We start from the raw sequence: 26421 nt of genomic DNA, 5'->3' as shown, positions 1-26421 counted from the left end.
TGTGCTCCCCAATCCCTGATGGGGCTGTCCCTCGCCTCGCTGCTGGGCTCCCAGCGGGCTCGCAGACACGCTGGGAGCATTTCCTGACAAAATCCACAAGGGTTTCCCCTCGGCACCCAGGGTGATTTTTGCCTGGGGACGACGCGCGCTCCTTCAGCAGCAGCCGCTCGAGGTCAGCGGGGCCGCTCCCCACGCCAAGCCCCAGGAAGAGACAACCAGCAAGATGCCACTGGCCTCGCAGCTGTCCCATGCCACATCCTCTCCAGCACCTCGTAAAACCCCAAATCAGGGCTTTTGGAGATCAAAAAGTGTGATGCTGGCACGGGGCAGGTGGGAAAGGGGACAGGAGAAGCTGGAGAAGGGAACCCTCAGGTTCCTCCTTCCCTTTACTTCTTCTTCCCAACTCCTCGACACGAGCAGAGCTCAGGGCCTTCGGCCACCCCTGGCAGCTGGTTCAGGACTCGAAGCAGTGCGAGCTTCCTTGAGCTGCCCAGGACGTTCCCCCTTGGGATCCTGACCACTTCCCAGCCGTTCAGATCCTACAAATCCTGCCCTGTCCTGAAAAGCGGAACCGGAGGCTTTGGGGTGGAGGAGGAGAGAATTCCTGAAGCCAGAGCCTTTGACAAACAAACCCATAAAACTATAGAGTACGTGGGCCAAGGAAGCACAGCAGGAGCCAAGACCGGGGAGGGGGGGAAAGCAACAGCCCCAATTTATTTAGATTATAATGCAGCGAGGGAAGGCTTGTTTATGACAAAAGGAAAATATGCCCAAGTCAGTCAATCACAGGCTGTAACGGCCTCTAATTGAAAACAGAGGCTTGTGCTTGCTGGAAATTGCTACCTTTGTTCTCAGAATTCCTGGTTTGACACCGCACCAGGCAGCTTGCACCGACAGCCCAAGTGCAACACAGGCCACGGGGCTGACAGGTGAGGACCCGCAGCTTTTGGCAGACCTGGCATCTGCTGGAAACGCTTGTGACTGAGCCCTGCCAGGCCCAATAAGGCTCCTCGTTATCTTCCCGGCCCTGATGAAGGACTTTCTCCTTCCTCTGAAGAGCAGCCTCGCTTGTAAGGTTTCAGTACGGCCCTTGCAGGCAGCCTCCAGTTAAGTGCCTGCTCCTGTGGCTGGCAAATTTCAGATGGGATGGTGAAGAACCACACTGGGGGGTGTCACCAAACCCACCTGTGGCTTACAGATGCAAAAAATCAACAAGGAGGTTGCTCAGGGAAATATTCAGTCCCTTTACACAGGCCCACAAAGCCACAGCGGGGCCACGCTAAGCCCTGCTCAGCTCCACACCAAGGGACAGGTCCCTGCGTCCTCAAGAAGCGCCCTCTCCATGTACTGTGCTCGTCTGTGGGTAGCAGAGCAGGGCTGGAAAACAGCTGGGAAAAAAAGAATATTATGGCAATGAGGAACCTGATGGGATAAGGCAGATGCTGACGTCTTTTCTCAGGGGTCATGGGCAGAATTATTTAAAGAAGTGGGAACTGGACACGAGCACCTACAAACGCAAGGCACAGGAGGAGTCTGATGTGGGCTCCTCACTCCTGAGCGCAGCACAACCACCCTCTGTGCTTTTTTTTTTTTATGTATAAGGCACCGATTTTTCTCTAAGATGCACCTGAAATGCCTTCGAGGTCTCCAATTTGGCTTTAGCATGCCAGAATCACACTCGTCGTAGTGCTAAGAAAGCGTGTGAGAGCTAAAAAAGTGTGGGGATGTACAGACACGCTCCGGCTATCAGACCTGGGGGCATACAAATTTGTCATCTGGTCCCAAACATCTTGACATGCTGTCGTAGTTCTTCACAAACTTGGAGCAAATTGTGTAAGTCCAGCAACTTTCTGGTTCTACTGCTGGTTTCTTTCAGGCGGAGAAGATGAGCTCAAGTTTGCATGGTTTGTACGTGCCACACGGTGTCCCACGTCCCGAGGCATCGTCAGTGCTTCAGAGCTGAAGATAAAATTCCTACGTGGAAGGTGCAGAATCTCTCTGCTTCCTCACTGGGGATCCTTGAAGGTCATGATGAGTTCTCGTTGCTCTTTACTAATTGCCTAGAAGGAAAACAACCACCACCAACTTCAGCACAGTGCTTTTTCTCCACAGTTGCCACTGTCCCCAGCATGTACAGAATACAACCCACCGATTTTAAACATTTGCCCCCTGGAACATCCCACTCAGCACGCTCTGGGAGCACCCAGGGAAAACCATCCAAGGCTTCCACTGAAAATTCTCAGGCCTTGCAGGCCAGCGTCAGCAGTTCTTGGCTCCTGGTGAGGCCTTTCATGAGCGAAGGGCTTAAATATAGTGCAGCCGTTTGCTAGTCAAACCACAGCACAGCATTTCTCTCAGGATGATGCCGCCAAGAAGAGCATTTTTAAATTATTATTATTAATTTTTTTTTTACCTGCCAGGCTTGTCTGCGAGTGTCTATCAGCTGCTGCAGCTTAGCAATCTGATCCCTCCCCGCGAGCACAGACTCCGCTAGCTTCCTATTTTCTTCCTCCTTCTCCTTCAGGACTTTCTGCAGGTATGACTTGTGCTTCAGGAGGTAGGGCACCACGGCGCTGCGAATGTCTTCTTCTGGGATCCCACTGGGCCGCCTGTGAAGGACCAGGACCTGAAGCCACCAGAGGGCCCCGATTCCCCACAGCAATTAGTCTCACACGCTGTAATCGGAAGTTGTGCTTTGCCAAAACGCATCAAATCAGCTCACCAAGCCCAAATTTACCTTTAGTGCTGCCCAAGCCTGGATGGGCAGATATAACGGGATGTGCACCCGTGGTATAGCCCCTTGTGGGGCACGTGAGGAGAGGGAATCCTCCCCAAAACTCTGCAGTTAGCTGAGGTGTGGAGGCAGGGGATGTAATTAACTTCCCCAAACACAGAAACAAGGAATCATTATGATGATTTTGATTAAAAGACCCGGCCTGCCCTTAGGGCAAACAAAGGCAGCTCATGCAACTCCCAGTACCTGCAGAGCCCCTAAGCCACGCGTTCCTACAAAAAGCATCGATGTGAGCTCCGCTGTCAGAGCAGAGGCTAAAGGCTAACTCAGCCTCCTGAATTATTCAGATTTCTTTGAGTTTATCCCCATTCTGGTCCCACCAGCACTAACCTCTCTCCCTGCACAGAGAAAGCATAGACACACGGCTTAGAGAAGCACAGACAGAAGAGTTTTCAGATGTTTTAGAAACAATGACGTTGCTGTTAAGGTCTGGGGGGTTTTGGAGGATCCCTTTGCAGCACCAGACCTACAGAGCACCTCAGCAGGGCCCGGACATCCCACGGAGCTGCCTGTGGGCTTCCCAAACCATCTGCCACCAAAATTGCTCTTACCAGGCGGGCTCTTTCCAGTCTTTTGCCTCCTCCACGATCTTATCCAGCGAGTTAAAGAGCTCCTCCAGGTTCCCCTCCTTCTTCACCTCCTGGATCTCCTCCTGGCAGGGAAGGCACCAGAGGGATTCAGTGGGGCAGTGCCCTGCTCACCTACCCCTGGTTCTCCTCAGGGGAAGGCTCCAGCCTTTCCTGAGGAAAATAAAGCCTGGCAGAGCACCCGGGGGGGTTTCTAATTGCTTTTTTTCCCCGATTTTAAGGCGTATTTGCCACCGAGCAGGGGGTTTCTCCACCTGGGGCTCGGAGCTCGCGTACACCCCGGGATCCCCGTTCCCCTTTTCACCTTGATGGAAGCCTGCAGCTGGGCCACGAACTGGTCGTAAATGCTCCTGGTCAGCTCGGGCTGCAGCCTGTAGAAGCGGTGGTAGCAGCTGGCGAACCTCTGGTAGCTGCAGAGCCAAAAAGAAGGGGAGGGGGGGGACGGGACCGGGCGTCAACCACCGGGGCGCGGAGCCTTCCTTTCACCCCCTTTCCCCTTCAGCCTCACCTCCCCGCCGCCACCAGCTTCTCCATGAAGGCGTCCACCACGGCTGCGAAGAGCTGCCCGCGGCCGAGGGCGCCGGCCCCGAGCTCCTCGGGGCCGCCATCGCCGCCCGCCGCCGTCCCCTCAGCCCCGCCGCTTCCCGCCTCAGCCGCGGCCGCCGCCATTTTGCCGCGGCCCCGCCGCCATCAGCGCGCATGCGGCGGGCGCCAAAACCGTCCCCCCCCCCCCCCGCCCCGAGGCTCCCCTCAGGGCCCGAAATTTGGGGAGGGGGCTGAGGGGGGGGGTGATAGGGGAGGAATTAGGGGACACTGGGGGATGATGGGGGGATATGGGAGCGATGGGGGGATAGGGACACTGTGGGGACACACTGGGAGCGATGGGGGGCACGGGGGGAGGAGTGGGGGGGACACAGGAGGGACTGTGGGGGGACAGGGAGAGGAATGGGGGGGCCATGAGAGTGATAAGGGGACAGGGACACTGTGGGGACACACAGGGAGTGATGGGGGGGACACAAGAGTAACTGGGGGGGCTGGGGGAGACACGGGAGTGACTGGGGAGGGCCACGAGAGTGATGGGGGGACAGGGACACTGGGGGGACACAAGGGGAGTGACTGGGGGGACACAGGAGGAGACACAAGAGTGACTGGGGGGGCTGGAAGGGACACAGGAGTGACTGGGGGGACACACGAGAGTGATATGGGGACAGGGACACTGTGGGGACACACCATGAGTGATGGGGAGACACAAGAGTGACTGGGGGGGACACAGGAGTGATGGGAGGACACAAGAATGGGGGGGGACACGGGAGGGACACAGAAGTGACTGGGGGGGATACACAGGAGTGATGAGGGTACAGGGACACTGGAGGGGGACATGGAGAGTGATGGGGAATGACTGGGGGGACATGGGGAGGACACAGGCAGTGATGGGAGTACACGGAGGGACAAAGGGGGGTGACCGGGGGGGGGACACAGGGAGTAATGGGGGGGCAGAGGGGACACAGGGAGGGATGAGGACATGGGGGGGGCACTGGGCAGACACTGGGAGTGACTGGGGGGGACATGGGGAGTCGATGGGGGAGTGATGGGGAGATAAGGGGGGGTGACAGGGGGACAGTGGGGACAGTGTGACTGGGCAGACAGAGGGGGGGACACTGGGGGGACACAATGCATGACCGGGGTGACACTGGAGGATGGGAGGGAGTGACTGGGAGGACATGGGAAGGGACTGAGGGACTCTGGAAGTGTCACAGAGGGTGACTGGAGGGACATGGCGAACGACTGGGGGACACGGGGGATATGGAGTGTGATTTGGGGACGACTGGGGGGTGACACCCTGAGCCCTGGGCCCCCCAATCCTGCAGGCAGCCACCAGTAGGGCCCGGCGCTGGCTGAGGCTCAGCCACCGAGCACCCACCCCAATCCCACCAGAGCAGCCGGGGTGCTTCAACCCGTTTTTTCTGGCTTTTTTTGGCTTTGTGCAGGGTCACTGCCAGCGGCCGCTCGCTCGGGCTCTGCCGGGGAGGTTCCTCCTGGTGCTGCTTCAGAAGGAAGAGCGTGCAAAAGAAGGACTCGATGCTGTGGGGTGACGGGAACTGGCAGACTGCCTGGGCAAGAACCCCGAGACCGACTCGCTTCAAGCCCAGGCATCGAGTTGAAGGTCTCAATTTTATTAGTCACCGAGAACTACTCCGGTTACGAGAGAAAATATCGAGCTCGAGAGCATCTGCCTGCGTTCGTGGGGGCTGCTGCCACCCCTGACACACCAAAATTCACCCCGCTGGCACTGGGCAGAGGCTGGTTAAGGTTTGGAATTGGCATCACCGCTGCCTTGAGATGAAAATGGGGCTACCACGAACTCACAACGCTTCCCTGCAAGCCTGTGAGTCCACCGTGCCACTTCTTCCAGCAGAACCAGCGGCCACAGAGCTGACTGCAAGGGAATCAACGAAAAAACACAACAGGAGAGCAGGCTGCAGAACGCACGGAGGCATCCGTCACCTTACCGAGCGCTGCAGACAATTAGAAGGGGGATTAAGAGGTCTTTGATGACTCATCCGCAAGCCAATTAAGGAGTGCTGCGTCTCAGAGCCGGGTTCTGCCCTCTGACTCCAGCAGTCCCCGTCTGTGCGGGTTCCACCTGTGGCAGCTGAACTGCAGACGCTGGCATCGGGCACGAATCCCTCACTGCCCGAGGTGAATCTCAAATATTGAGACCAGCAGGGTGAAATCCAACACCCCTTTCCCTCCTCCTCCTCCCCAAGCAGCAGCCTCTCGCTTCACCGTTCGGCTGTGGGTTTTTGCCGTGTCAGAAACACGCCACAGCTTCAGATTTTGATCCGGCAAGAGTGTGCAAAGAACCATCCCCGTCCTCCCCGAACAGGACCAGCAGGATTTCGGCTCAGGCTGTATTAGCAAACCATCGCTTCTCATTCAATATGAACATGCCAGTCAGGTTTGAACTGGATCAAAAGCCAGTGCAAGATTTCTCCTTCCCTACCTCCCATCCCGCTGTAGCTCTCGTCAAGCTGGGCTCTCACCTCAGCTGCTGGCAGCAGAACAAATCCGACGCTGCCGAGCTCTGCGCTTCTTTTTGCTTAAACTAACTACAGGAGGAAAGTGGCCTCAGCCACCCTGAACATGCAGCAGCAACACATTGAACAAGGCCATGGAACAACCACTCAGTCCCCCAGAAATCAGAGTAAGCTTCCCTGAAATAAAATAATTAAAAAAAAAATAATTAAATTAAATAACATTAAAAACACGGGTGTCAAAAATCGCCATCGACTAACCACAAACAGCCAACTCGACCCTCAACTCGCCCGTCAGCGAGGCTTGCTGTTTGAAGGATGAGAGACAGGAAACAGTTCCAAGAATATACAAAAAAAAAAAAAAAAAGGTATGTACAGATCTATTTAAAACACGGGAAATCAGGTCGTTAAGTGGTTCCAGGTTACTCTCTTCTCACACCTTCTAGCAAGAAAAGTGCGTGAGTGGGGAAAGTTTCTTGGCTAAGTTTAGTCCTCCAGCGTCCCACGGGACAACTGCAATCAGCACACGACCCACCAGAGGGCTCTGCTGCAGTCTGTTGGATTCCCCTGCTCGGAAGTTCGACAGAATTTAAAATAATTTAAGGAATAAACCGGCTTTTTGCTTCAAAAAAAAAAAAAAAAAAAAAAAAGGGAACCGAGAATTTGCCAGGATGCATTCACGCATCTGGCTGCTCTTGAAGGAACCGTCACAGGCGTCACGTTTTGGGTGGTTTGGAGCAGAAAGAGCAGCAGAGCACCGAATTGCCATCCAATCTGAAGAGGTGAATTGCAGTTGCTCCTGCTTCTGCCTCGTACTGTGAGAACTCACTCCACGTTAGCTAGAGACAAAGCTTTCCACCGTGACAGTCCAGATCCAGAGGGTCGAAAGGAAGGTTTCTCGCCCACCCTCTGCCTCTACCAGTGTCTTGAATCCACCAGCTCCGGGCGGAGGCTCAGCTTCTTCAGGGTTTCGTAGCCCACCACGATGACGATGGTGGAAGGCGTGGCGGAGATGATGCGGGCAGAAAGGCCTTTGGTCAGGCCCCAGGGCCCTTCCTCTGCCATCAGCTGCTTGAAGGTGAGGACGATGGAGCTTTTGCCTTCCACCTGAAAATCAAAAGAGATTCACTGAGGTGCTAGATTTCATCCTGAGCTGCCCTGGGGCTCTGCTCCGACTGAATTCTAAGGTTCAGCTGCTCCAATAACCTTTATCCAGCATCCAGAACCCACAGGGGGACCAAAAAAAAGAGCAGCAAGCCCTAAAGAGGCATCGGGAAGTTTCTTAGACCCGTCCCCTCCTTCCTTCTGTCTGCTCCTTCCTCAAAGGGGCTGGGCCAACACCACAGCTCGAGTTTTGCTCAAACCAAGCCTGCTGGAAGCACCTCTCCTGACACAAGTTTGAAGGGGAGCTTTATTTCAACAAGCAAAGCCAGCCTCGCCACCCGAGCTGCCTCCTCCTAACGCCAAGTGCAAATGAAGCAGGGAGACGGCAGCACAGAACAGCCCACAGCTCACCCGAAGCCGCAGGGATCAAAGGGAGCAAACCCCACCCCGGCGTCACGCTGCTGCTGCTGCAGGGAGACGTGGTGAGCGGGCAGCCAGCTTACCTGCACCCGAGCTCTGATCACATCCATGGGGTTGGTGAGCGTGGAAGCGGTGGCAGCCGCGAGCGGCCCCGAGATGGCTTGCAGGAGGAGGTGGGGGCAGTCTTTAGGAGTCAGGCTGGAAAGCTGCTCTGAGGACAGGAGAGAGAGTAAGGATTCAGAGAGAAGCGGCTGCTTATCGGTTCCTTTATGACACGTGCTAATTTAGCCCGATTTACAGTGGGCAGAGCTCCTGATTCACCGCCTGCCACCTCTCCTCCCCTCAGCACACCCACCCGGTGCTTTCCAAACCACCAAGGAAGTTGGCAGAGTGCAGGGAGCCAGCCTGCGAGCAGCCCAGCGGCTCAGCCTTCCAGCAGCCTTTGATCAGCTCTCAGGCCTGCTGGGCAAAGCTTGGGGGTCTCCAAAACACAGCAGGGAAACAGCCCCCCCGTACCTTTAAAAGGCAGGGGGGAAGCCTTTAGACAAGGCTGTCAGAGCTTCGTGGATCCATGAAGCAGTCGCTGCTACCCTCAGATCACCCGAGAAATATCGAGCTGACATCCTGCTGCAGGATCTCCCCGAAGGAAATTGCCACACGCTGCTCGTCCCGGGAATTTCCTCAGCCTGCCCCGAACTACCTGGCACACAGGATGTGACTCTCCTCCCTCTCACACTTTTATTAGCTAAATTTGCATAGGACAGAGGCCAGAAGTCCCAGCTGTTGGTTGTTTTGTTTTTTTTTTTGATGGTTTGGTGGCTGTGCCTAGCTGGAAGAGAGGAGGAGAGGAGGAAGCTGCTCCATTTATGACCCCAAACACCTGATCTGAACGGCAGCCAGCCGTGTACTTTGAGCCCTGAGGAAGGTTCAGTGCCCGCTGCTGCTGGCAGCCAAAACCTGCACTCTGCCCAGGGACCGAGCACGGGAAAAGCAGCTGGAGCAGGGTTTTGCTGTTAAAAACTGCTGCCACGGACAGCAAAAGCCTCACACGGCGAGATCTGAGCCTGCCTCTGCTATCACTTTTAGGCAGCTCGCTGCACGACAAACCCCAAGGATTACTGAGCACGGGGAACGTTACCTGGCCGGGTTCCTTCAGCGTTTGGGAACAGCCCAAGCGTTACCAGAGCTGAGCTAGAGAGGGAACAGCGTTAAGGATATCCCAAGATTTCTATCACCACGCTTGGTGCCAGTTTGAAAGCCAAGGAAACCAGAGCACGATGTACACCCTAACCACAGCTGACCGGCCTTTGTTTCTGCCTATCCCTTGGTTTGGTTCTGGAATTTCAAGCCCTGGAAGTGTTTTTGCCACACACAAGGCTCCTGAGTCCACGTGAACTGCCACACAAATGGCACGGTGACTTCAGAACTCTGCCTGGTGCCAGCCAACGGCCTTCCTCACCTCCATACCAACAGCCAGAATTATTTGGGGTTAGCAGGAGGCGAAATCAGCCACATCGAGCCCCTCTCGCCCACAGCCTTCTCGTTTTAAAGTCCTTTAGCACTCACACCCTGTTCTTTACCTGCATTAAAACAAAGGCTGCTCTGCCAGGCTTCCACCTGTAGGATTCATTTCAATCAGACCCAGCTCTTTGTTCTCGCCAGCTCCTGCTCCCACCCCAAATCCATCAGAGAAAGCAAATCAGGCTGGTCCCACAGCTTCAGAGGCGACCTAAAGGCCTTCGGGGCCTGCTGGGATAAGACCTGCTCGAAGCCAGCCCTCACTTACCAGCATAGAAGTGGTAGAAGGGCCACCAGACCGCGCTGTTGGGAATATAGGTGAGCAGAGAGGCCACGTAGCCCCTGTAGAACCCCCGAAAACCGTCAGCCTTGAAGATCTGCACGATGATGTCCTTGGTCTGGCCAAAAACCAGCATTCGCTTGCCATCTGGGTTCTGCACCTTGAACCTGCCCATGCTTTCCCCTTTCCTCTGCATCATGAGGTGCTGGGAGATGACATCGATGGGCACCGTGATGCTCTGGGCCACCAGGGAGGCCGAGCCCCCGGCCACCAGCGACTTGACGGCGTTGTTGTTGTTGTAGCGGGCCACGTACTTGCGAGTCAGCTCGTAGGTCGTCACGTAGCACTGCCCGGAGATCAGGGTGAAAGTGTTGACCAAAAAACCCCGGTAGAGCCCGGCCGTCCCTTCTGTCCGCAGGATTTTCACGAAGGCATCGAAGGTCCCGTTGTAGAGGCTTTTGCCCTTCTGGACCTGCAGCCGCGTCCGGATGAGCGTGAAAGGGTAAACGCTCACCCGGATCATCATGGTCATGCAAATCCCAAAGACGTAGAATTTCCTCTTGTCCAGGTGCTCCCACTCGATGATGGGGATGTTGCGTTTGTCCTCCATGGCTCCCTGGAGGGGGGCAGCCCCAGATCGACCTCGGAAGCTCAGGACGGATCCGGGTCCGGCTCCTTTATCTCAGGCACCTCTCAGGCTCGGATGTGCTGGCACCTGAAAAAAAAAAAACCCACAGAGACGTTTTCAGAGGACTGCTAAGAACCAGAGTGAGCTTAAACAGCCTCCATCACCCAATTTCACTGATTTTAGAGTTCCCAAAGAGCCTGTGGATGAACCATTCTGCTGGGGAAACCCCAGGAAGGAGGACTTTGAAGCGTGGCTGATGGCAGCAGAGCGATTTGTCGCCCTAACGGCGCTCTGTGCACGCAGCAGGTCTCACTCTGCTCCGGATTGCTCTGCCCCAAAGCTTTGGAAAGCAGCTTGGAGAGGGAGGGCGCTGCTCCAGCAGCGAGAACTACCTTTGAACGAGCACTCGGGGATACGGCTCGGCAAGCAAAGCAGCTTCTGCCCGCTCATTCCGGGTTTGTGGTGCTCAGGATGGCAGGATGCCACTTGTGGGTTCCGGGCTCTGTAAGAAAACAAACAAAATAAAATAAAATAAAAACAAGAAGTGAGAGGCTGTGAAGTCCCTGCTTGCATTCCCAGGTTCCCTGCACAAAGTAGGAAATCAGACACAGGTTTCTTGCATGTCCTAAAGCTGGAGGGAGACGTGAGGCAGGGAAGGGGGGGGGGTCACAAAAGGAGGAGAAACGGGAGAAAAAGGCTTAGACCCCGAGTTACGCAGAGCATCCACGTCAACGACAAGATCCTGAAAAGAAAGGGCTGAAAATCGCAGCCCAGGGATCTCTTTTCACTTCTCAGCATCCCAGTTGCTGAAGGATCAGGAGGGGAGCACCGGGTTCAGCCTCCTCCAGCAGCCCCCACACCCCTTCCCCAGGCTGAGGCTTGGGGTAGTTCCTCCCCTCCCCGTTTTGCCTGCAATTTGCTCTCATTTGATACCAAAAAAAAAAACCAAAAAACTCCCTGAGAGGACAGAACCCACACACAGCCAATGGTCACTGACCACAAAAGGGTTTTCCTTTATAGAAAGCCTCCCCTAATTTATTTTTTTTGTGTGTTTTAATTTCTAGGAATCGCGCAGGCTTCGTGAGGAGAGCTCCAGCACTCAAGATCTGGTCAGAAAGGCGAGACCCAAACCAGCCGTCATTTACCTCTGGCATGGAGAGGAAGCGAAGATGACGAAATTACGCCTGGCTGCCAACAAAATATTTACCTCGTGCCAGGAAAGCGCGCGGCCACGCGGTCTGCTGATGGGCAGGGAGTTAAAAATACCCCAGGAGAGCGGGGAAAACGCTCTTGTACCTACCCGACCGAGAGCTACAGGTCATCCTTAGTCAACGGGCTTGATAAATAACACGTAACAAACACCACGGCTTGTCTAAGCCAGAGGTGCACGGCTTTCACTCTAATTAAACCCTCACCGCTTCGTTAAGGTGTAATTAGCCAGCAGAGAGCTTCCTGCGCAGGAGCTGTCTGCACAGAACCTGGAAAAACGTGGTTCTGTTCCCACCAGGAGCCCCGCCGGCTTCAGGCTTTATTTAAAAACAATTTAAAGCTTGGCCAACGCAGCTGCCCGGCGAAACCTCACTCAGGATTGTGGCCACGCTCTGAATTCCTTCTCCACCCCAAACCCGACCTCGCAGAGCTCCCCACGTGGAAGCTGCACCCACGAGGAGAAATCCTCAGGAGGGAATTAACTAAAACCAACCTCGCTGTTTTTTTTTTTGCATTCTCTCCACGTACGGCAGCGCTCGGCGTTTGGCACCCGAGCCAGAACTTCTCCGGGGAACTTATTAAAACCCCATTTCCATGCAGGATCTAAATTAGAGGGGTGATGTCACCCAAAAAAAGCACCGAATTGCTCCCACCAGGAGCTGAGGAGGGAAGGAATGCCTGGCACCACCAGCGACGTCCCCGTTTGATGGCCACGGGCAGATCCTTGCTCTGCTGAGAGGAGTTTTGCTCGTGGCAACGCTCCTGCAGCAGCCAAAAAGTTCCAGTTTTGGGGCTGAATTCGGGCAGGCGGAGAGAAAAGGAACCTCTACATCTCCGAGGGGCTGAACCTTGGTGCTGGAAACGAAACCCAAGGTCCCGTCTGCACCTCAAACCCAGCCCAACCCTTACTGGGATCCTCTCTCACGCCCCGTTTGTCCCCTTCTTGGTGCTGCCCCGTCAAATCCTCCCCCCCCAAACCCTTTCTGCTCCATCCGGGGCTGAATTGGAGTCTTTGGCAGGGAGAGACGGGCCCTTTGTGTGCCTCCACGGCCGCCTCCTGCTCCGCATACCAACGCCTCTGCCAGGAGGGCTGGGAGCCGGCCAGGGGCGGGCGAGCCGCCGCCGCCTCCCGCGAAATCCTGGGAGGGGGGATTTTCTTCACCCCGACAGCTCGGGAGCGAACAAATCCTGAAATGTGAAATTTATCCCTCCGGGATGAACCCGGCCGACGCAGGCAGCTTGTTTTATAAAGCTGGGAAATCTCCCTTCTTAAATTCCACCCCCCCCGGGGAGCCTCACAAGCCCCCGGAGGGGTGTGGATGAGGCTGAGGGGCTCCCGTGCAGGAGCCCCCCCGAGGCCACGCCGCCTCCTCGGTGGTGTCGTCGGGAGGAGGAGGAGGAGGAGGAGGGGGGCAGCCAAAATCTGGAGCTGCTCCGAGAGGCTGCGAACGGCGCGGGGCCTGCTCAAGGTCACGGTGGGGTCGGGAGTGGCTGTGTCCCCCCCAGTGTCCTCCCCGTGTCCCCTCCCCGGCTCTGTGGCCCCCGTCCCCTCGCAGCCTCCCCCAGGTGGCTCCGCCCCGGCCTCTCTCTGCAGCCTCCTCCTCATCCTCAGCTCCCCTCTGAGCATCCCTGCACCCAGCCCCCCACCGACCCCCCTTACAGTGCCCCCACCCCTCAAGGCGGGTCCTGTCCCCCCCCAAATCCCAGCCTCTGACCTCTCCCCAGCCTTCCCCCAGCCTCCAGCCTCCCCCTAACAACCCCAGCTCCCCCCCCCAGCCTCCAGCACCCTGAGCCTCCAGCCCCCCCCCAATCCCCCCAGCCTCCCCCCAAACCCCCAACCCCCTTCCCCCACCCTCCAGCCCCACCCCCAACCTCTGGCCTCTTCTCCAGCCCCTCCCCAACCCCCCCAGCCTCCAGCCTCCTCTTAGACCCCCCCAGCCTTCAGCCTTCCCCCGTCCAACCCCTCCCCGACCTTCAGCCCCCCCCTCAGCCTCCAATCCCTCCCCAACCCCCCCCCCCCCCAGCCTCCTTCTCATCTTCCTCCCAGCCCCTTCAGCCTCCGGCCTCCCCCCCAGCCCCATCCCAACCCCCCCCCAGCCTCTTCCTCAGCCTCCAGCCTCCCCCCCCTCCCAAACCTTCATCCCCCTCATACCCCCCCCACCCCCCCACCCCTCCCCACCTCCCCCCAGCCTCCTCCTCACCCTCCCCCAGCCCCTCCAGCCCCCCCCCTTCCTCCCAGCCTCCCCCTCACCCCCCCCTCAACCTTCACCCCCCCCAACCTTCCCCCTCGGCCTCCAACCTCCTCCCAACCCCCCTCAGCCTCCAGCCTCCCCCCCCGGAGCCTCCATCCCCCCCCCATCCCCTCAGAACCCCCCTCAGAGCCCCCCCCCGGAGCCTCCCTCACCTCAGGCCGGTGGCCGGGACGCCCCCGCCCGGCCCGGCCCCGCCGCCGGCCGCCCCCGCCGCCCCATGGCCGCTTCCCCTCGGCTCCCGCCCGCCGGAAGTGAGCGGCGGCGGCGGCGGCAGCGCGTCGGGCCCCGAGAGCCGCTCGAGCAATCAGCGCCCGCCCGCCGCCGCCATCTTGGAGAAGGGCTGAAGCCACGCCGGAAGTGGGCCTCCCCCCCTCCCAGCGCGCTTCCGGCCGTAACCGACATGGCGGCTGTCCCCGGGGGGAAGAGGAGAGGGCGGAAGGGGAGCGCGCATGCGCAGAGGGATGGCGCCTTCAAAGGGCAGAGCCAAATTGTTCCTCTTAAAGGGGCAACGGCTCTTAAAGGGGCAGCGTCAAATAACTCCTCTTAAAGGGGCAGTGCCAAATAATTCCTCTTAAAGGGACAGCGCCAAATAATTCCTCTTAAAGGGGCAGTGCCAAATAATTCCTCTTAAAGGGACAGCGCCAAATAATTCCTCTTAACGGGACAGCGTCAAATAACTCTTCTTAAAGGGACAGCGCCAAATAATTCCTCTTAAAGGGGCAGCTTCTCTTAAAGGGGCAGAGCCAAATATCTCCTCTTAAAGGGACAGAGCCAAATAATTCCCCTTAAAGGGCCAGCGCCCCACCCTGCCTGGCAGCGAGGAGTGCAGACGTCGCCCCCCCAACCTTGCCCACCCCCCTCGCACGCACCCGCGCCCACCCCCCCCGGTCCCGAGCTGCCCTGGAGCCAGCGGAACAAAGTTGGTGCCTTTTGGGGTTTTTAATACAAAAATGAAGCTGTACAAAGCGCAGGGGGATTTGCAGCCCTTCCTTCCGCAGAAATAAGGCGAAACGCGGCCGAGCGAGCAGCAGGGGGGGGCAGCAGAAGGAAAATTGGGGGGCCCCAGGGCGAGGCTGGGGGCGTCGTGGCTGGGGGGGGACCAGGACAACGCCGCCACCCGCCCCCAGCCCCATTCCCGACCTCCCCGTCCCCATCCCCACCCCCGTCCTCACCCCTTCCCCATCCCCACATCCCTCCCTTGCCCCTTCCCCACCTCCCTGCCCGTCCTGGCGCTCCCCCCCCCCCCTCACCCCCCTCCCCGCCACGCCGCCGCGATGGCCAAACGCTACCACGTGTTAAAACAATTGTATTAAATTAAAACCAAACCAAAACCAAAACCAAAAAAAAACCAACCAAAAACAAAACAAAAAAAAATAAATTCACATTCATACTCCCCCTCCTTCCATGGCCCAGCGGGGGCTCAGCTCCCGCGGCCTCCCCCCTTGCACCCCAACGGGGCCGAAGCGGTGCTGGTGGCGGGGGGTCCGGGCGTCACGCTGTGACCGGGAGCCGAGCGGTGCCGGTGCTGTCCCCTGGGCCGTTGTCCCCATCCAGCTGCAGGCAGCAAGCGGGGGAGCCCCCTCGCTCCTCCTCGCCGGCCGGGGCCCCCCCGTTGAGCGGCGCCTTCTCCCGATGACGGCCGGGGGGGCTGTGGGGCACGCTGCACCCCTGCACCTTGCTCTTGGCCTTCAGCTGCTCGCAGTAGGCGGCGAGGGCCAAGGCGCCGGCGGCCGCCAGGGTCACGGCCAGCAGCACGGTGACGGTGACAAATTGGGGCCAGTAGGAACGGGGGCCACCGGGGGCGACGGGGGTGTCCCAAGACAGTCCCTCCTGGGCCGGTCCGTCTTGGGGGGTCGCCCCGAGGGGGTCTTGTAGGTGGTAACGAGCCACGGGCCAGGTGTAGCCGTTCTCGGTGGCCAGGCAGGTGTAGGTGCCGGCGGTGCCGCGCCGCACGATGACCACCAGCGTGTGGTTGGGGAGCAGTGCCGAGCCCCCCCAGCCCCCCGGCTGCTGCCAGCTGTAGGTGGCCAAAGCCGAGTGGCGGGGGCACGCCAGGCGCACCACGGCGTTGAGCGAGGGGCTGAGCCCTAGGGGAGAGGAACCAGGCTGGCATTGGCCCCGCTGTGTCCCCCCCTGCCCTCCCCGCTGTCCCCAACGCGTCCCCGTTACTCAACTCTCTACCGGCGGCCCCTCGTGCACGCCGTGGGTGTGTGGCATGGCCAGGCTCCTCCCACGGTGGCACACGGCGGCTGGGCTCCCCTCCTCGATGTCCTGAAGCCACCCGCTACTGGGGATGGGACAGCAGTGTCAGCATTGATGTCCCCCCCCCAAAAACCCTCGTCCATCCCCCCGCTGTGGCCGTCCCCCGGCTCACTTGTCCCCGCTGGCAGCCCGGGTGGGTTGGCAGGAGCTGCGGGCGATGTTCCAGGCGCAGTAGGGGTCTCGTGCCAGCACGCACTCGGCGCAGCTCCGGTGCTGGCTGCAGTTGGCCAGGGGCACTTGGAGGATGCCGCCGGAGTAGCCGATGTAGAGGATGCCCTGGGGAGGGAGCAGAGTGGGCCTGAGATGTGGTTTGGCCGGGTCCCTGTCCTGATCCCATCCCTGTCCCTGTTCCTATCCCCATCGCCATCCCTGTCCCCATTCCTAATCCCTGTTTCTCTTACTGTTCCCATTTCAAGCCCTGTCCCATTCCCCTCCCCATCCCATCCCATCCCATCCCATCCCATCCCATCCCCATCCCCATCCCCATCCCCATCCCATCCCATCCCATCCCATCCCCATCGCCATCCCCATTCCCATCCCTGTCCCCATCCTCTGTCCCTCTCCCCATCCCCGTCCCCATCCCCATCCCCATCCCCATCCCATCCCATCCCATCCCATCCCATCCCATCCCATCCCATCCCATCCCATCCCATCCCATCCCATCCCATCCCATCCCCATCCTCATCCCTCTCCCTATCCCAATCCCATCCCCATCCCCATCCCTCTCCTCATTCCCATCCCTCTCCCCGTCCCCGTCCCCGTCCCCGTCCCCGTCCCCGTCCCCATCCCCGTCCCCGTCCCCGCCCCTGTCCCCGTCCCCATCCCCTACCTTCCCCGGGGCCAGCAGCAGGTTCTTCACCGGCTCCGGCGTGCCGAAGAGCTGGATGCTCTCCACGATGTGTGGGCCCGCAGGCAGCTCCACCGCCTTATGCAGGAAACCCTCCACTGTCGGGGTACAGGGGGGTCACCGTGGGGGCCGTCTCCGACCCCAAAAGTGGTGACTGGGGCAGCACAGGGCGGGCGAGCGGGCTCCCTGTGCACAAACCCACCGGTAGCCAGGAACATGACCCGGTACACGGCCCCCAAGACGCCGCGGGTCTCGTCCACCGCGATGCGCGTGTACTTGACGTCCGTCTTCACCAGCAGCGGCCGCCCCTGGGTGGGGGCCACCTTCCCGTCCATCAGGAAATGGTCCTTCATGAAGGTCAGGGCTTTATCCGAGGAGGGGCCCATGGAACACTGCGGGGAGGGAGAGAAGAGTTGGTTGGGGAAACCGAGGCACGGCCACACCAGTACGGGCGCACTGGGATGAACTGGGAAACCGGGGAGGTGTCGTCCCTGGGCAGGAGGCACTTACGCTCCCGGGCCGGGGGCTGATGTTGGGGCCGCTGTAGACGGTCCAGCGGGAGCTCTCCTTGTTCAGCTCCTTGTACTTGCCCTCGAAGACCTCCTCCAGAGCCTCCTGGCTGTAGACGCAGACGGCCGCGCTGCCCGCCCTGCCCGCTTGCCTGTGGGGACAGCAGGATGCCCGCGGTGCTGAGGACACGGGTCCCCGGCACCCCTTCCCACGGCACCCATGGGTGCTGGGGGCTCACCACTGCGAGGTGAAGACGGCGTAAAAATCGGCGCCGCCGCTGCCGTCACGGCGGGGCAGGGCGAAGGCGTGGTGGATGACGTTGAAGGGGAAGCGGCCGGGCTGCGAGCACACCAGCTGCGCCTTCAGGAACGTCGTCCACTTCTTCTGCAGCACCTTGTCCCCCCCGACGTCGCTCTGCAGGAGCGGGGTGGGCGCTCAGATTTTTTTGGGGGAGGAGGGCGGGGAGGGGTGCAGGCGTCCCCGCTCGCCCCCCGTCCTCGTCCCACCTTGCAGACCCGGGCCACCCGCGGCACCAGGAGCCGCTCGAAGAAGTCGAACTCGTCGGCCGTCTCCTCGAAGAAGAAGTAGACCTTGTCGTCGTTGGGGATGCTGAAGGAAGCCACGAAGGCGGCGTCGGCTGCGGGGCACGGCCAGGGGTGAGGTGCTTGACGGGATGGGGTCCCTCAGGCCCTCCCCAGCGCTTTGGGGAAAGAGGGGGACGCTGCGGGGACCCTGCAGGATCCAGGTCCTCGCTCACCCGAGAGCCAGCGGAGGAAGGCGTCCGTCTTGAGCAGCGTGCGGCTGCCCAGCGAGCGGGAGATGATGGGCTCGTTGCCCTGGAAGTTGTTCATGGTGCCGGCGTAGAGCTCGCCATCTGCTCGGGGACGGGCACGGGGGTGAGCGGGCACCGGGGCGACCCCCCTCCCTCCACGGATCCCCCCTCAGCCCTCCCAGGGGACCGTGCTGGGGGCTGCCAGAGCCCGTACTCACCCACCAGCAGGGCCGTGTAGGTGTGCTGGGGGTCGAAGGGGCACTGGCCCTTCCCGTCCAGGAAAGGTTGGCTTTTGCCGCTGGACACAAGCGTGAAGTTCTCCAGGTGCTGCGGAAAAGGGAGGAAAAACCCCTTTTTCAGAGCAAAAACAAAGCCGAAACCTGCAAAAATCCGGCTGCAGGAGCTCTACGGACTGCGGAGGGGCTGCAGTGCTCCAAGAGCGGGGAAACAGAGGCAGGAGGGGTGGCAGGACCAGGAATTGGGGTTCTGTCACCCACATTGGACCCCACAGGGGCAAATCCTGCCAATGGTTTTGAAACTGAGAGTGCAGGACCCATGGCGCTGTGTCACGGTGGTGGGGGGCACCCGGCGTCCCCCTCCCCAGCCCCGAGGGCACTCACGATGTAGGTGCAGGCCGGGCTGAAGGCGTAGGTGCCGCAGACGTAGAGGTGGGTCTGGTTCAGGGCCACCAGCACCCGGATGAAATTGAAGCACTCGGTCTGCACGGGGGAAAAGAGCAGAAAGGGGTGAGGATGCTGAGAGTCCCTGCAGGGCCAGCTCCAATTCCTCCCCCCTCGGCTCCCCGGGCCACCCCGCGGTGTTCCTCACCTCCTGGCTCTTTTTCTTGAAAGCACACTCCGAGGTTTTCTCAGCCGTGGGGCCCCACGTTATCTGGGGAGGGAATTGAGAGGGTCTGGAGCTGCCACGCAAGCAGGGAGCCCGGCCACGGTTTCCCAGCCCGAGCGGGGAAACTGAGGCACGGCAGGGCTTGGGGGGGCACCCCTCCACCCCTCCTCTCACCGAAGCTTTGGCATGGATGGTGCCCGGGGCGCCCACGGCCAGCGCCAGCACCCTGTCACGAGCCCCCACGTACAGCTCCTCCTCGCCCTCGCCCAGGAGGAAGATGTCGTAGTGGGAGACGTTCTCCTGGCTGAAGCGGGTCAGGATCCTCCGGGGATCTCCTGGAAGGGGTAAAACGAGCTGAGGGGACGCCGAGGAGCTGAACAAACACCCCGGCGCCGCCGTCGGCCCGGATGGATGCGGTGACAGCAGCTTCTTCCCCCGGCCCACGCCGTGCTCTGCCCACTTCCCTCTGTGGGTCCCCGCTTCCCCTCCTCGTCCCCAGCCAGGCCCTGCAGCAGAAGCCGGCGTCACCGCACCGCGAGGGCCCTAAAGCCCGTGCCCTCAGAAGCTGCTTTGCTGCCCCGAAAGATTTGGGGTGCTTTTTTTATTTTTTTTTCCCTGCAGGGTGCAGGGTTCTGCCCCTGCTGCTGCGGGGCAGCGCCTGCGGGGCCGGCGGTGGGGTGAGTGGGGTGGCCGGGGGGCTTCCCAAAATCCCCGCGGTGTCCCCACGGGCAGCCGGGCTCCGCCGGCTGCAGTTTGCCACCGAAACGAGGAAAAAGAAAAGGGAGATTTTACAGTTCTCCAAATGGCTGCGTGGGGAAGTGGAAGTGGCAGCTCAAGCAGGAGATGGCTGCAGGGTGCAGACCTCCGCCACGCCGCCGACCTGCAAGTGCCCCGGACACCTCCAGCACCTGCTTGTGCCAAACCATCCCTACAGACACGGGCAGGGCACGAGGATCCTTTTGGACCCCTCGTTGGCTCCATCACGCCTCAGAGGCAGAAGATGCCCTGGACGGGGTGGCCCTGAGCGGATCCCCGGCTGCCAGGTGGGTGCCAAAAGCCCTCAGCCAGAGCTTGGGTGGCCGCCAGCCTCACCCCACGTGCCCCACGCTTCAGCCCTGCAGCCGTCTGCATCACCGGGCTGCCTCCCCTCCCAGCCCCACGGCCACGGCCCCACTTCCCTGGCCCCACAGAAGGCGAGGGAGAGGTCTGACGAGCCGGGGACCGGCCGCCACCCATGGGTGCCCAACACCAGCCGCCTCCTCCCTAGGGCACGGAGGCGCTCCCAAGCCCGTGCTCCCCGCTCCCGAGCCACCTCGTCCCCGTCCCCGTCCCCTCCACCGGTTTCTCCCCTCTCCATGCCCCCACTCACCGCTGGGGAAGGCGACGCGGGGCAGGGGCTCGGCGCAGAGCATGGCGGCTGGCACCACCACGCCGCAGAGCAGGCGGAGGGCGGCTGTGGGCATGGCGGGGGGCGGCAGGCTCGCGCCCCTCGGGGGCCCCGGCACCGTCCCTGTGGGAAGGGCGAGGGTTAGGGAGCCGCAGGAGGGCTGCGCGTGTGTGTCCCCCCCCCTCTACCCCGACGAGGCGAGCGGAAACGAGCCAGGGCTCAGCGCGGGGAGGGGTTGAGGGGGGGGCCCCAGCGCATCGAGCTGTGCACGGCCTCAGATGTGGGCGAGAGCTTCCCCCCTGCCACCGCAGCCCCAACGACGGCGGCGCCGGGCCCCTCGCACGGCAAATCCTCAGCACGGGGGTGTCCGGATGCACCTGCCTCGAGCCCCGGGGAGCCCGTCCTGTCCCGTCCCCGTAAGGGACCCCCTCCGTGCTGGCCACAAAAATAGAGGAGAAAGCGCTCAGCCGCCCCCCCTTCCCCTCCTCCCCATCCCTCGCAGCTCTTTTTGCAGCTCTTGCTGGAAACACCGGGGGTAGAGCGATGCCTCAAGAGCCGTTCAGTCCCCGGGACCCGTCACGGGTGTCCCCAGCGAGTGGCATTACCTCTCCGACGGCGAGGACAGAGCCAGCTCACCTCTGCCCCTGCAGCATCGGTGCCCAGCGGGTGCCTGGCCCCGGGGGGCTGCGGCTGGGAGACCCCCGCGGGTCCATGCCCAGCACCCAGCCGCGGTCCGGCCGAGCTGCCAGGCTCCGAGCCCGGCTCGTGGCGGGGCTCGTGGTAGCCCAGCCCAGCCCAGCGTGGCCCCGTCAGGGCCTCTGGGAACCAGAAAGTCCTGCTGGAAGAGGACGAGCCTCAGCAGGTTGGGGACGCAGGCGCCTCGCCTCGCCTTCGCATCTTCCCCCCCCCAAGGAGGGCAGCGAAGCCTAGTGGAGGGAGTTGGGATGGGAGCCGGGGTGCTTCCCGCTATGAACTGGGGATAAACTGGGGGGATTTGGGGTGCCCGGACACACGGGATCCCTTTCTGGCTCCGGGGAGGCCTTTAGGGTTAGAGCCAAGTGATGGCACATCGCCTGCCTGCGGGTGTGGGTCAGTACTGGGCCTGAGCATCGTCCTGTGGAGCTGCAAACAGACTGTGGGGCCGAGCATCATCCCACAGGCAGTCCTATGGGGCCGAGCATCACCCCACGGGCAGTCCTATGGGGCTGAGCATCACCCCACAGTCAATCCTATGGGGCCGAGCATCACCCCACAAGCAGTCCGGCCGCCCTGCTGGCTCCGTTCTCCAACCCTGATTTCTCTAGGATGGCTGCGGGTCAGAAACCCACCAGATCCAGACACCCTCACACCACACCTTCACCCGTACCCCATTAAGGATGAGGTGAGGGGACAACCCCGGTCTCCTGTCCTCACCCCGTCCCCACCGGGGCCTCCCTACCTGCCTCCCCTGGCGCCTCCATCTGCCCGTTGTGCCACCGAGCCCCGGGGCGGGCAGCGCCGTCCCCGCCACCTTGCTTGGCCGGGACAGAAAGCTCCTTGTGAGCACAGAAATTAGGTTATTCTGCCCCGGATTTCCCACTTGGCGGACGTTTGGCTGAGAAACGGGGGCTGCACAGAGCCTCGGCCCGGCCACATTGTTCTGCCCTGGGCCGGAGCCACCATGGGCTCGGAGGAGGAGGATGGGTGGGAACGGGAGCAGCAGCTCCGGGGCAAGGCTGGAGGCTGGGGGGGGGTCCCGACGGGGCTGGGGAGCCCCCACGGAGCCTCCCCAGTTAGGCTACTGGAGCCTTACTGGGAGCTAAACCCTGGCCCAGCACCGTCTCCCCTCCGGATCTCCCAAACCAAAGTTTCGGTGCACACGGGGGGCTCTGTTACAGCCCCCTCCCCACACACACACACGTGGGAATTGGCACAGGGAAGCAGGAACCCCCCCCCCCAGGGCCTCATAGCACCGGGGGGGTTCAATTTTTCCCTGCTGCCTTCAAGTTTCACCCCGGTGGCACCGCGGGGACTCGGTGTCCCCTCCCAGCCGCTCTCCGCATTCATTGCGTGCCCTAACGGGGGGGGGGGGGGGCACACACACACACACAACACCCACGCGTCCCGCTGGCAAAATTAAGTTTGACTTTAACCCGTTCCGAGGCAAATTGGGTGGTGGGAAGCGGGGAGGGTTAGGGGAGGACACGGGGGAAACCCGAGGGGTGCTGGGGAGGGATGTGAGGGGGGGGGGAACGCAAAGGGAGGCGGCCGTGGTGGGATATAGGAGGGATTTTGGGGGGGGTGGACACGAGGGGGGATGCTGGGGGGGATGCAGAGGGGAGAGGGGAGGAAGAAAAATGGGATGTGGCAGGGGAGGGCTGCGGGAATGCCCTGCTTGGCCCCAGGACCTCAGCCCCTTTGTACGGAGCCGTCTGGGGAGTCCCCAGAGCCCAGCCCCGCCATGGCGACAGCCCCCAGCCCCAGCAATCCCTCACGCGCCCCCCCCCCCCCTCCACACCCAACCGACCCCCAAAATCCCCCAAACCACCCCCAAAAAGGAGCCCCCGTCCCCCGTCCCCCCCCCCACACACCCTGGGGCCCAAGCACCTCGGTACCGACCTGTGGCAGCGCCCGCGGGCGAGCGGGCGGCCGGGGGGGGCCTGGCGGGTGCAGCATCCCCCGGTGGGGGGGCTGCTGACGGATCCCCCCCCCCCCCCCTTCACGTCTCCATGGCTACGGCTTTTCCCTCGGCCGGCCTCACCCGCGCCCGCCGCCACGCACGGACACACGGACGATGGGGCGGGATGGACGGATGGACGCGGTGCCACACGGCACGGCCTAGCACCCGTGGGTGCCCCGTCACCCATCCATGCCCCCCCCCCGAGCACCCCCGTCCACATCCAGCCCTCTCTCGTGCCCCCCCCCATCTCCCCTGCAGCCCCCCGAGTCCTCACCGCACCCCGACGCCCCCATTTCTGCCCCCGGTCCCACCTTGATCCCAGCCCCAAATTTTTTTGGGGGGTGTCTGTGGGTGCTGGAGACCCCCGCAGGCCCCTGGATGGCGGCACATCCCGCTCCCCCCCCGTCAAATATCCCCAAGGATGCAGCCCCCACGTCCCCCCCGGCCACCTTCCCCTGGCATTGGGGTGCCCGGAGCCCCCCATGGGATCCCCCTGCTGCTGCCCGCCCTTGGGGATTTCTTCCCCAGCCCGTTGTGGGGCTGTGACCCTACAATTTTTTTTCCTTAAATTATTTTTTTTATGGCCCGTAACGGGGTTCTCAGCTCAGCCCTGCCAAACAGGGAGGTGAAGGAAGGGGGAAATTGCACAACGGGGCACCCCGGATGCGTGCCAAAAACCCCGTGCCGGTCTCCCCCCCCAACAGGCATTGAGCCAGGATGAACCCACACAGGGGTTCTGGCCTCTGCCCACCCCAAAACGGGGATTTCTTCCCCCTTCCAGGGCTGGGGAGCCGATCTGGGGGTCCTGTCCCTTGTTCTCCCCCCCCCCCCCACCCTTCTTTTCCACTGCCCTGCTTCCCACGGGGCTTGGGAGCTTGGAGCTTTCTCCTGGGTGCCCTAAGGAGCTTGTCTCTCGTGCCTGCCCGCCCGCCGGCACCGGGGGCTTAGCCAAAGCCCGCTGCGGGGAGCCAGAGCTGCCCCAAACCTTTGGGGTCGGGGTGGGGTACCCCCTAACCCAGCCTGGCTCTCCCCACGCTGCCCCCGATGTGCCCCGCGCTGGGCAGCAGCGCCTCGGGGTGCGACCTTGGGGGGTGGCAGCGTGAGCAAGCTCCCACCTTAACCCCCCCCCCATGGGATTAGCGGGGAGGCCTGACCTTAATCCCCCCGGGCACGCAGGGGGCTGGATGGGGCTGCTGGGGGACTTGTGGGGCCCCAGGAACCCGCTGAGATGGGCCCTGGGGTGGGCAAACCCTGGTGGCTCCCAGGTATCGGGGTCAGTCCTGGCTCTGTCCCCAGCTGGGTGCTTGGTCCGGGGACCCCAATACCTGAGGGTTCGCCTCCCCCAGCACCCTTGTGCGTGGTGCCCATGGGGTTGTGCATGGTCCCAAGGGGTCAGGCACGGTTTCCACGGGCCACCTGAGGTCCCCAGGGCACCGATGGTGACAAAGGGCACTGAGCAACGCCGCCAGCTCAGCCCATCCCAGCGTGGCTCAGACACGCCGTGCCAGGACTCTGGGGTCCCGTATGGGGTTTTGGGGGGCACCGGGACATCTCCCACTGCTCCCAGATGGGATCACGGCCAGGCTGGAGCACGACAGCCCCATAACCAAAAGCGTGCAGCCTCGTGACTTTTGGGGTGCTGGGCTGGGGTGGGTTCCCACCTCGTGGGTCACAGCACCGATGGGTGCAGAGGGGCCCTGTCATGACTCCTAGACACCTCCAATTTTGGGGTTCACCCGCCCCAGGGGTGCAGTGTGGGTGTCCCCAAGCCGCCAGCACGCCGGGTGCCCTGCTGACACGGGGTCAGGCACGTGGTGGTGCTGGCACCGGAGCCAAAATGTGCCCAGCCACCCCAAAAACAGGGAGAGCACCTGATCCCGAGCCCCCCACCGCAATCCCTCCTCCTGGGGGGCTGTGTGTGTGTGTGTGGGGGTGCAGAGATGCCTTGTGCCTCCCCACAAATTGGCACAAAATTGCACGCACCAAAGCCACATCACCTCCCCTTGTCCTCAACCCCGCTCGCACCCGATTTTTGGGGGGCGATGGGACCCCGACACGGCCAAGAGGCCCCATGCCCAAGCCCCTGGTTGCGCACTGGTGGTGTGGGGGGGGTGTTTGTCCTGCAGGGTGGGCACGCCGGGCACCTACCTGGCTGTGCCTGCGCCCCGGCCGCCCCGCCGGTGCTCGCTCACATCGCGGCTCCCCGGCGCCCGTGTCCAGCAAAGCCGATTACGCGCCGGCTTTGCGGCTCTCCCCTTTCCCCAGCGCCCCTCCTACCCGGCCACGGTGCCTGGCACGGCCCCCCCCCGGGTTGGGGGGAGCAAATTGCAGCCCCCTCCGTCCCTACATCAGCAGAGCATCTGTCCCCAGAGTCCCTGGGGGAGGCAACCCCTGATCCCGCAGCCTCTTGAACCGGGTCCCCTCGATGCTCTGCAAGTGGGAGGAGGGCTCCCGGCTGCCCCCCCCAGCCCACAGCATCACACCCCGGACCCCCCCAGGTTCCTGACGGCAATGACAACAGCACACAGGGTGGGAAGGATTCTGCTGTATTGATTTCAGAAGGCGATACAGGCACGGGTACAGAAGCTTGGCAAGCACAGGTCCGAACGCGGGGTGGCTCCTGCTGGGGGCCTGAACCTGCCCCAGGGCCACACTGGAGGCAGAGGGGCCGGGGGCTGCCCCCCCCAAGCAGGGCAACACGTGGAAATCTCTGCTGGTAGCTGGCTGGAGCCTGGCGGGGAGGGGAGCTGCCTGTGCCAGACCCCGAAATCCCCCTCCCTCAAACAGACGTCCTGGCAAAACAGCCCAGCCCGAGCATCCTTGGCCTCATCCTGCCCTGGAACGGGCGCCCAAACTCCTGCACCAGAGGAGAGCCAGGCTGGACACGGCAGGACTGAAGCCCATGGGGCACGGGGCCGGATCCAGCCCCCAGGAGCCCCCCAGGAGTGGGGGCCGCTGCCCCCTCAGCCGAATCTGCCAGGAGCAGGGCGCAGCTTGGCCGTCAGGGGACCCACCTCGGGGCTGCGTTGGTGGCAAGGCTCCTGGCTAAGGCACAGCTCGGCTGCTGAGAAACCCTTGGGGGGGCGAAACGGTGCCCGGGGAGGGGGGGTCGGCAAGGTGGCAATGCCCAATGCGAGCCAGGACGCTGCCCACAAGCTGCCGGGAGCCCCCTGAGATGTTGCAGCGGAAAAATAACCAAAAAAAAAAAAAAAAAAAAAAAAGGGAAAGCCTGGGGAAATTTGGATCTGGATTTAAAAAAAAAAAAAAAAAAAAGGGGGGGGGATTACAAAGGCTCTGGGCTCTGCTGGAGC

At 61.5% G+C, this 26421-nt stretch overlaps 3 protein-coding genes across 5 annotated transcripts; all 3 read right to left on the bottom strand.

Annotated features, from left to right (window-relative positions):
• Positions 1 to 682: 682 nt before the first annotated feature.
• Positions 683 to 4050, bottom strand: PMF1 (polyamine modulated factor 1). The gene is made up of 5 exons (XM_032204307.1): positions 3890 to 4050; positions 3686 to 3791; positions 3346 to 3446; positions 2414 to 2609; positions 683 to 2060 (listed from the first exon to the last, which is right to left on the bottom strand). Exons 1-5 carry the CDS (start codon positions 4048 to 4050, stop codon positions 2007 to 2009), a joined length of 618 nt encoding a protein of 205 aa, XP_032060198.1. The 3' UTR covers positions 683 to 2006.
• A 3002-nt stretch (positions 4051 to 7052) lies between these two features.
• Positions 7053 to 14023, bottom strand: SLC25A44 (solute carrier family 25 member 44). The gene is made up of 5 exons (XM_032204633.1): positions 13980 to 14023; positions 10759 to 10868; positions 9727 to 10453; positions 8024 to 8151; positions 7053 to 7523 (listed from the first exon to the last, which is right to left on the bottom strand). Exons 3-5 carry the CDS (start codon positions 10346 to 10348, stop codon positions 7332 to 7334), a joined length of 942 nt encoding a protein of 313 aa, XP_032060524.1. The 5' UTR covers positions 10349 to 10453; positions 10759 to 10868; positions 13980 to 14023; the 3' UTR covers positions 7053 to 7331.
• Positions 14024 to 15109: 1086 nt separating this feature from the next.
• On the bottom strand, positions 15110 to 23067 carry SEMA4A (semaphorin 4A). 3 transcript variants are annotated; one of them, XM_032204437.1, is made up of 15 exons: positions 23050 to 23067; positions 20434 to 20574; positions 19239 to 19399; positions 19047 to 19109; positions 18839 to 18937; positions 18437 to 18545; positions 18204 to 18320; positions 17953 to 18083; positions 17685 to 17860; positions 17447 to 17597; positions 17139 to 17328; positions 16919 to 17034; positions 16202 to 16365; positions 16002 to 16114; positions 15110 to 15914 (listed from the first exon to the last, which is right to left on the bottom strand). In XM_032204437.1, the coding sequence occupies exons 2-15, from the start codon at positions 20525 to 20527 to the stop codon at positions 15319 to 15321; spliced, it is 2280 nt and encodes a 759-aa protein (XP_032060328.1). In that variant the 5' UTR covers positions 20528 to 20574; positions 23050 to 23067; the 3' UTR covers positions 15110 to 15318. The 3 variants fall into 3 exon arrangements, with proteins under 3 accessions (XP_032060328.1, XP_032060326.1, XP_032060327.1); XM_032204435.1 differs by lacking the exon at positions 23050 to 23067 and adding an exon at positions 21890 to 21981; XM_032204436.1 differs by lacking the exon at positions 23050 to 23067 and adding an exon at positions 21890 to 21981 and having other exon boundaries at positions 16002 to 16111.
• Between the last annotated feature and the right edge of the window lie 3354 nt (positions 23068 to 26421).

The sequence above is a fragment of the Aythya fuligula genome, chromosome 28 (genome assembly GCF_009819795.1).
Source record: "Aythya fuligula isolate bAytFul2 chromosome 28, bAytFul2.pri, whole genome shotgun sequence".
In the NCBI taxonomy this organism is placed as follows: domain Eukaryota; kingdom Metazoa; phylum Chordata; class Aves; order Anseriformes; family Anatidae; genus Aythya; species Aythya fuligula.
This window is presented reverse-complemented; position numbering and strand designations above follow the sequence as displayed.

Coding starts and splice junctions, on each gene's coding strand:
- SLC25A44 (XM_032204633.1), bottom strand. CDS start 10,348: ATGGAGGACAAACGCAACATCCCCATCATCGAGTGGGAGCACCTGGAC. Junction 8,152..9,726: donor CTTCTACCACTTCTATGCTG/GTAAGTGAGGGC, acceptor TCCTGTCCTCAG/AGCAGCTTTCCAGCCTGACT. Junction 7,524..8,023: donor TGATCAGAGCTCGGGTGCAG/GTAAGCTGGCTG, acceptor TTTGATTTTCAG/GTGGAAGGCAAAAGCTCCAT.
- PMF1 (XM_032204307.1), bottom strand. CDS start 4,050: ATGGCGGCGGCCGCGGCTGAGGCGGGAAGCGGCGGGGCTGAGGGGACG. Junction 3,792..3,889: donor AAGCTGGTGGCGGCGGGGAG/GTGAGGCTGAAG, acceptor TTGGCTCTGCAG/CTACCAGAGGTTCGCCAGCT. Junction 2,061..2,413: donor CTCGCAGACAAGCCTGGCAG/GTAAAAAAAAAA, acceptor TTTTCCTTCTAG/GCAATTAGTAAAGAGCAACG.
- SEMA4A (XM_032204435.1), bottom strand. CDS start 21,911: ATGGAGGCGCCAGGGGAGGCAG. Junction 19,400..20,433: donor CCGCGTCGCCTTCCCCAGCG/GTGAGTGGGGGC, acceptor TACCCCTTCCAG/GAGATCCCCGGAGGATCCTG. Junction 17,329..17,446: donor TCAGCCCCCGGCCCGGGAGC/GTAAGTGCCTCC, acceptor CCCTCCCCGCAG/TGTTCCATGGGCCCCTCCTC.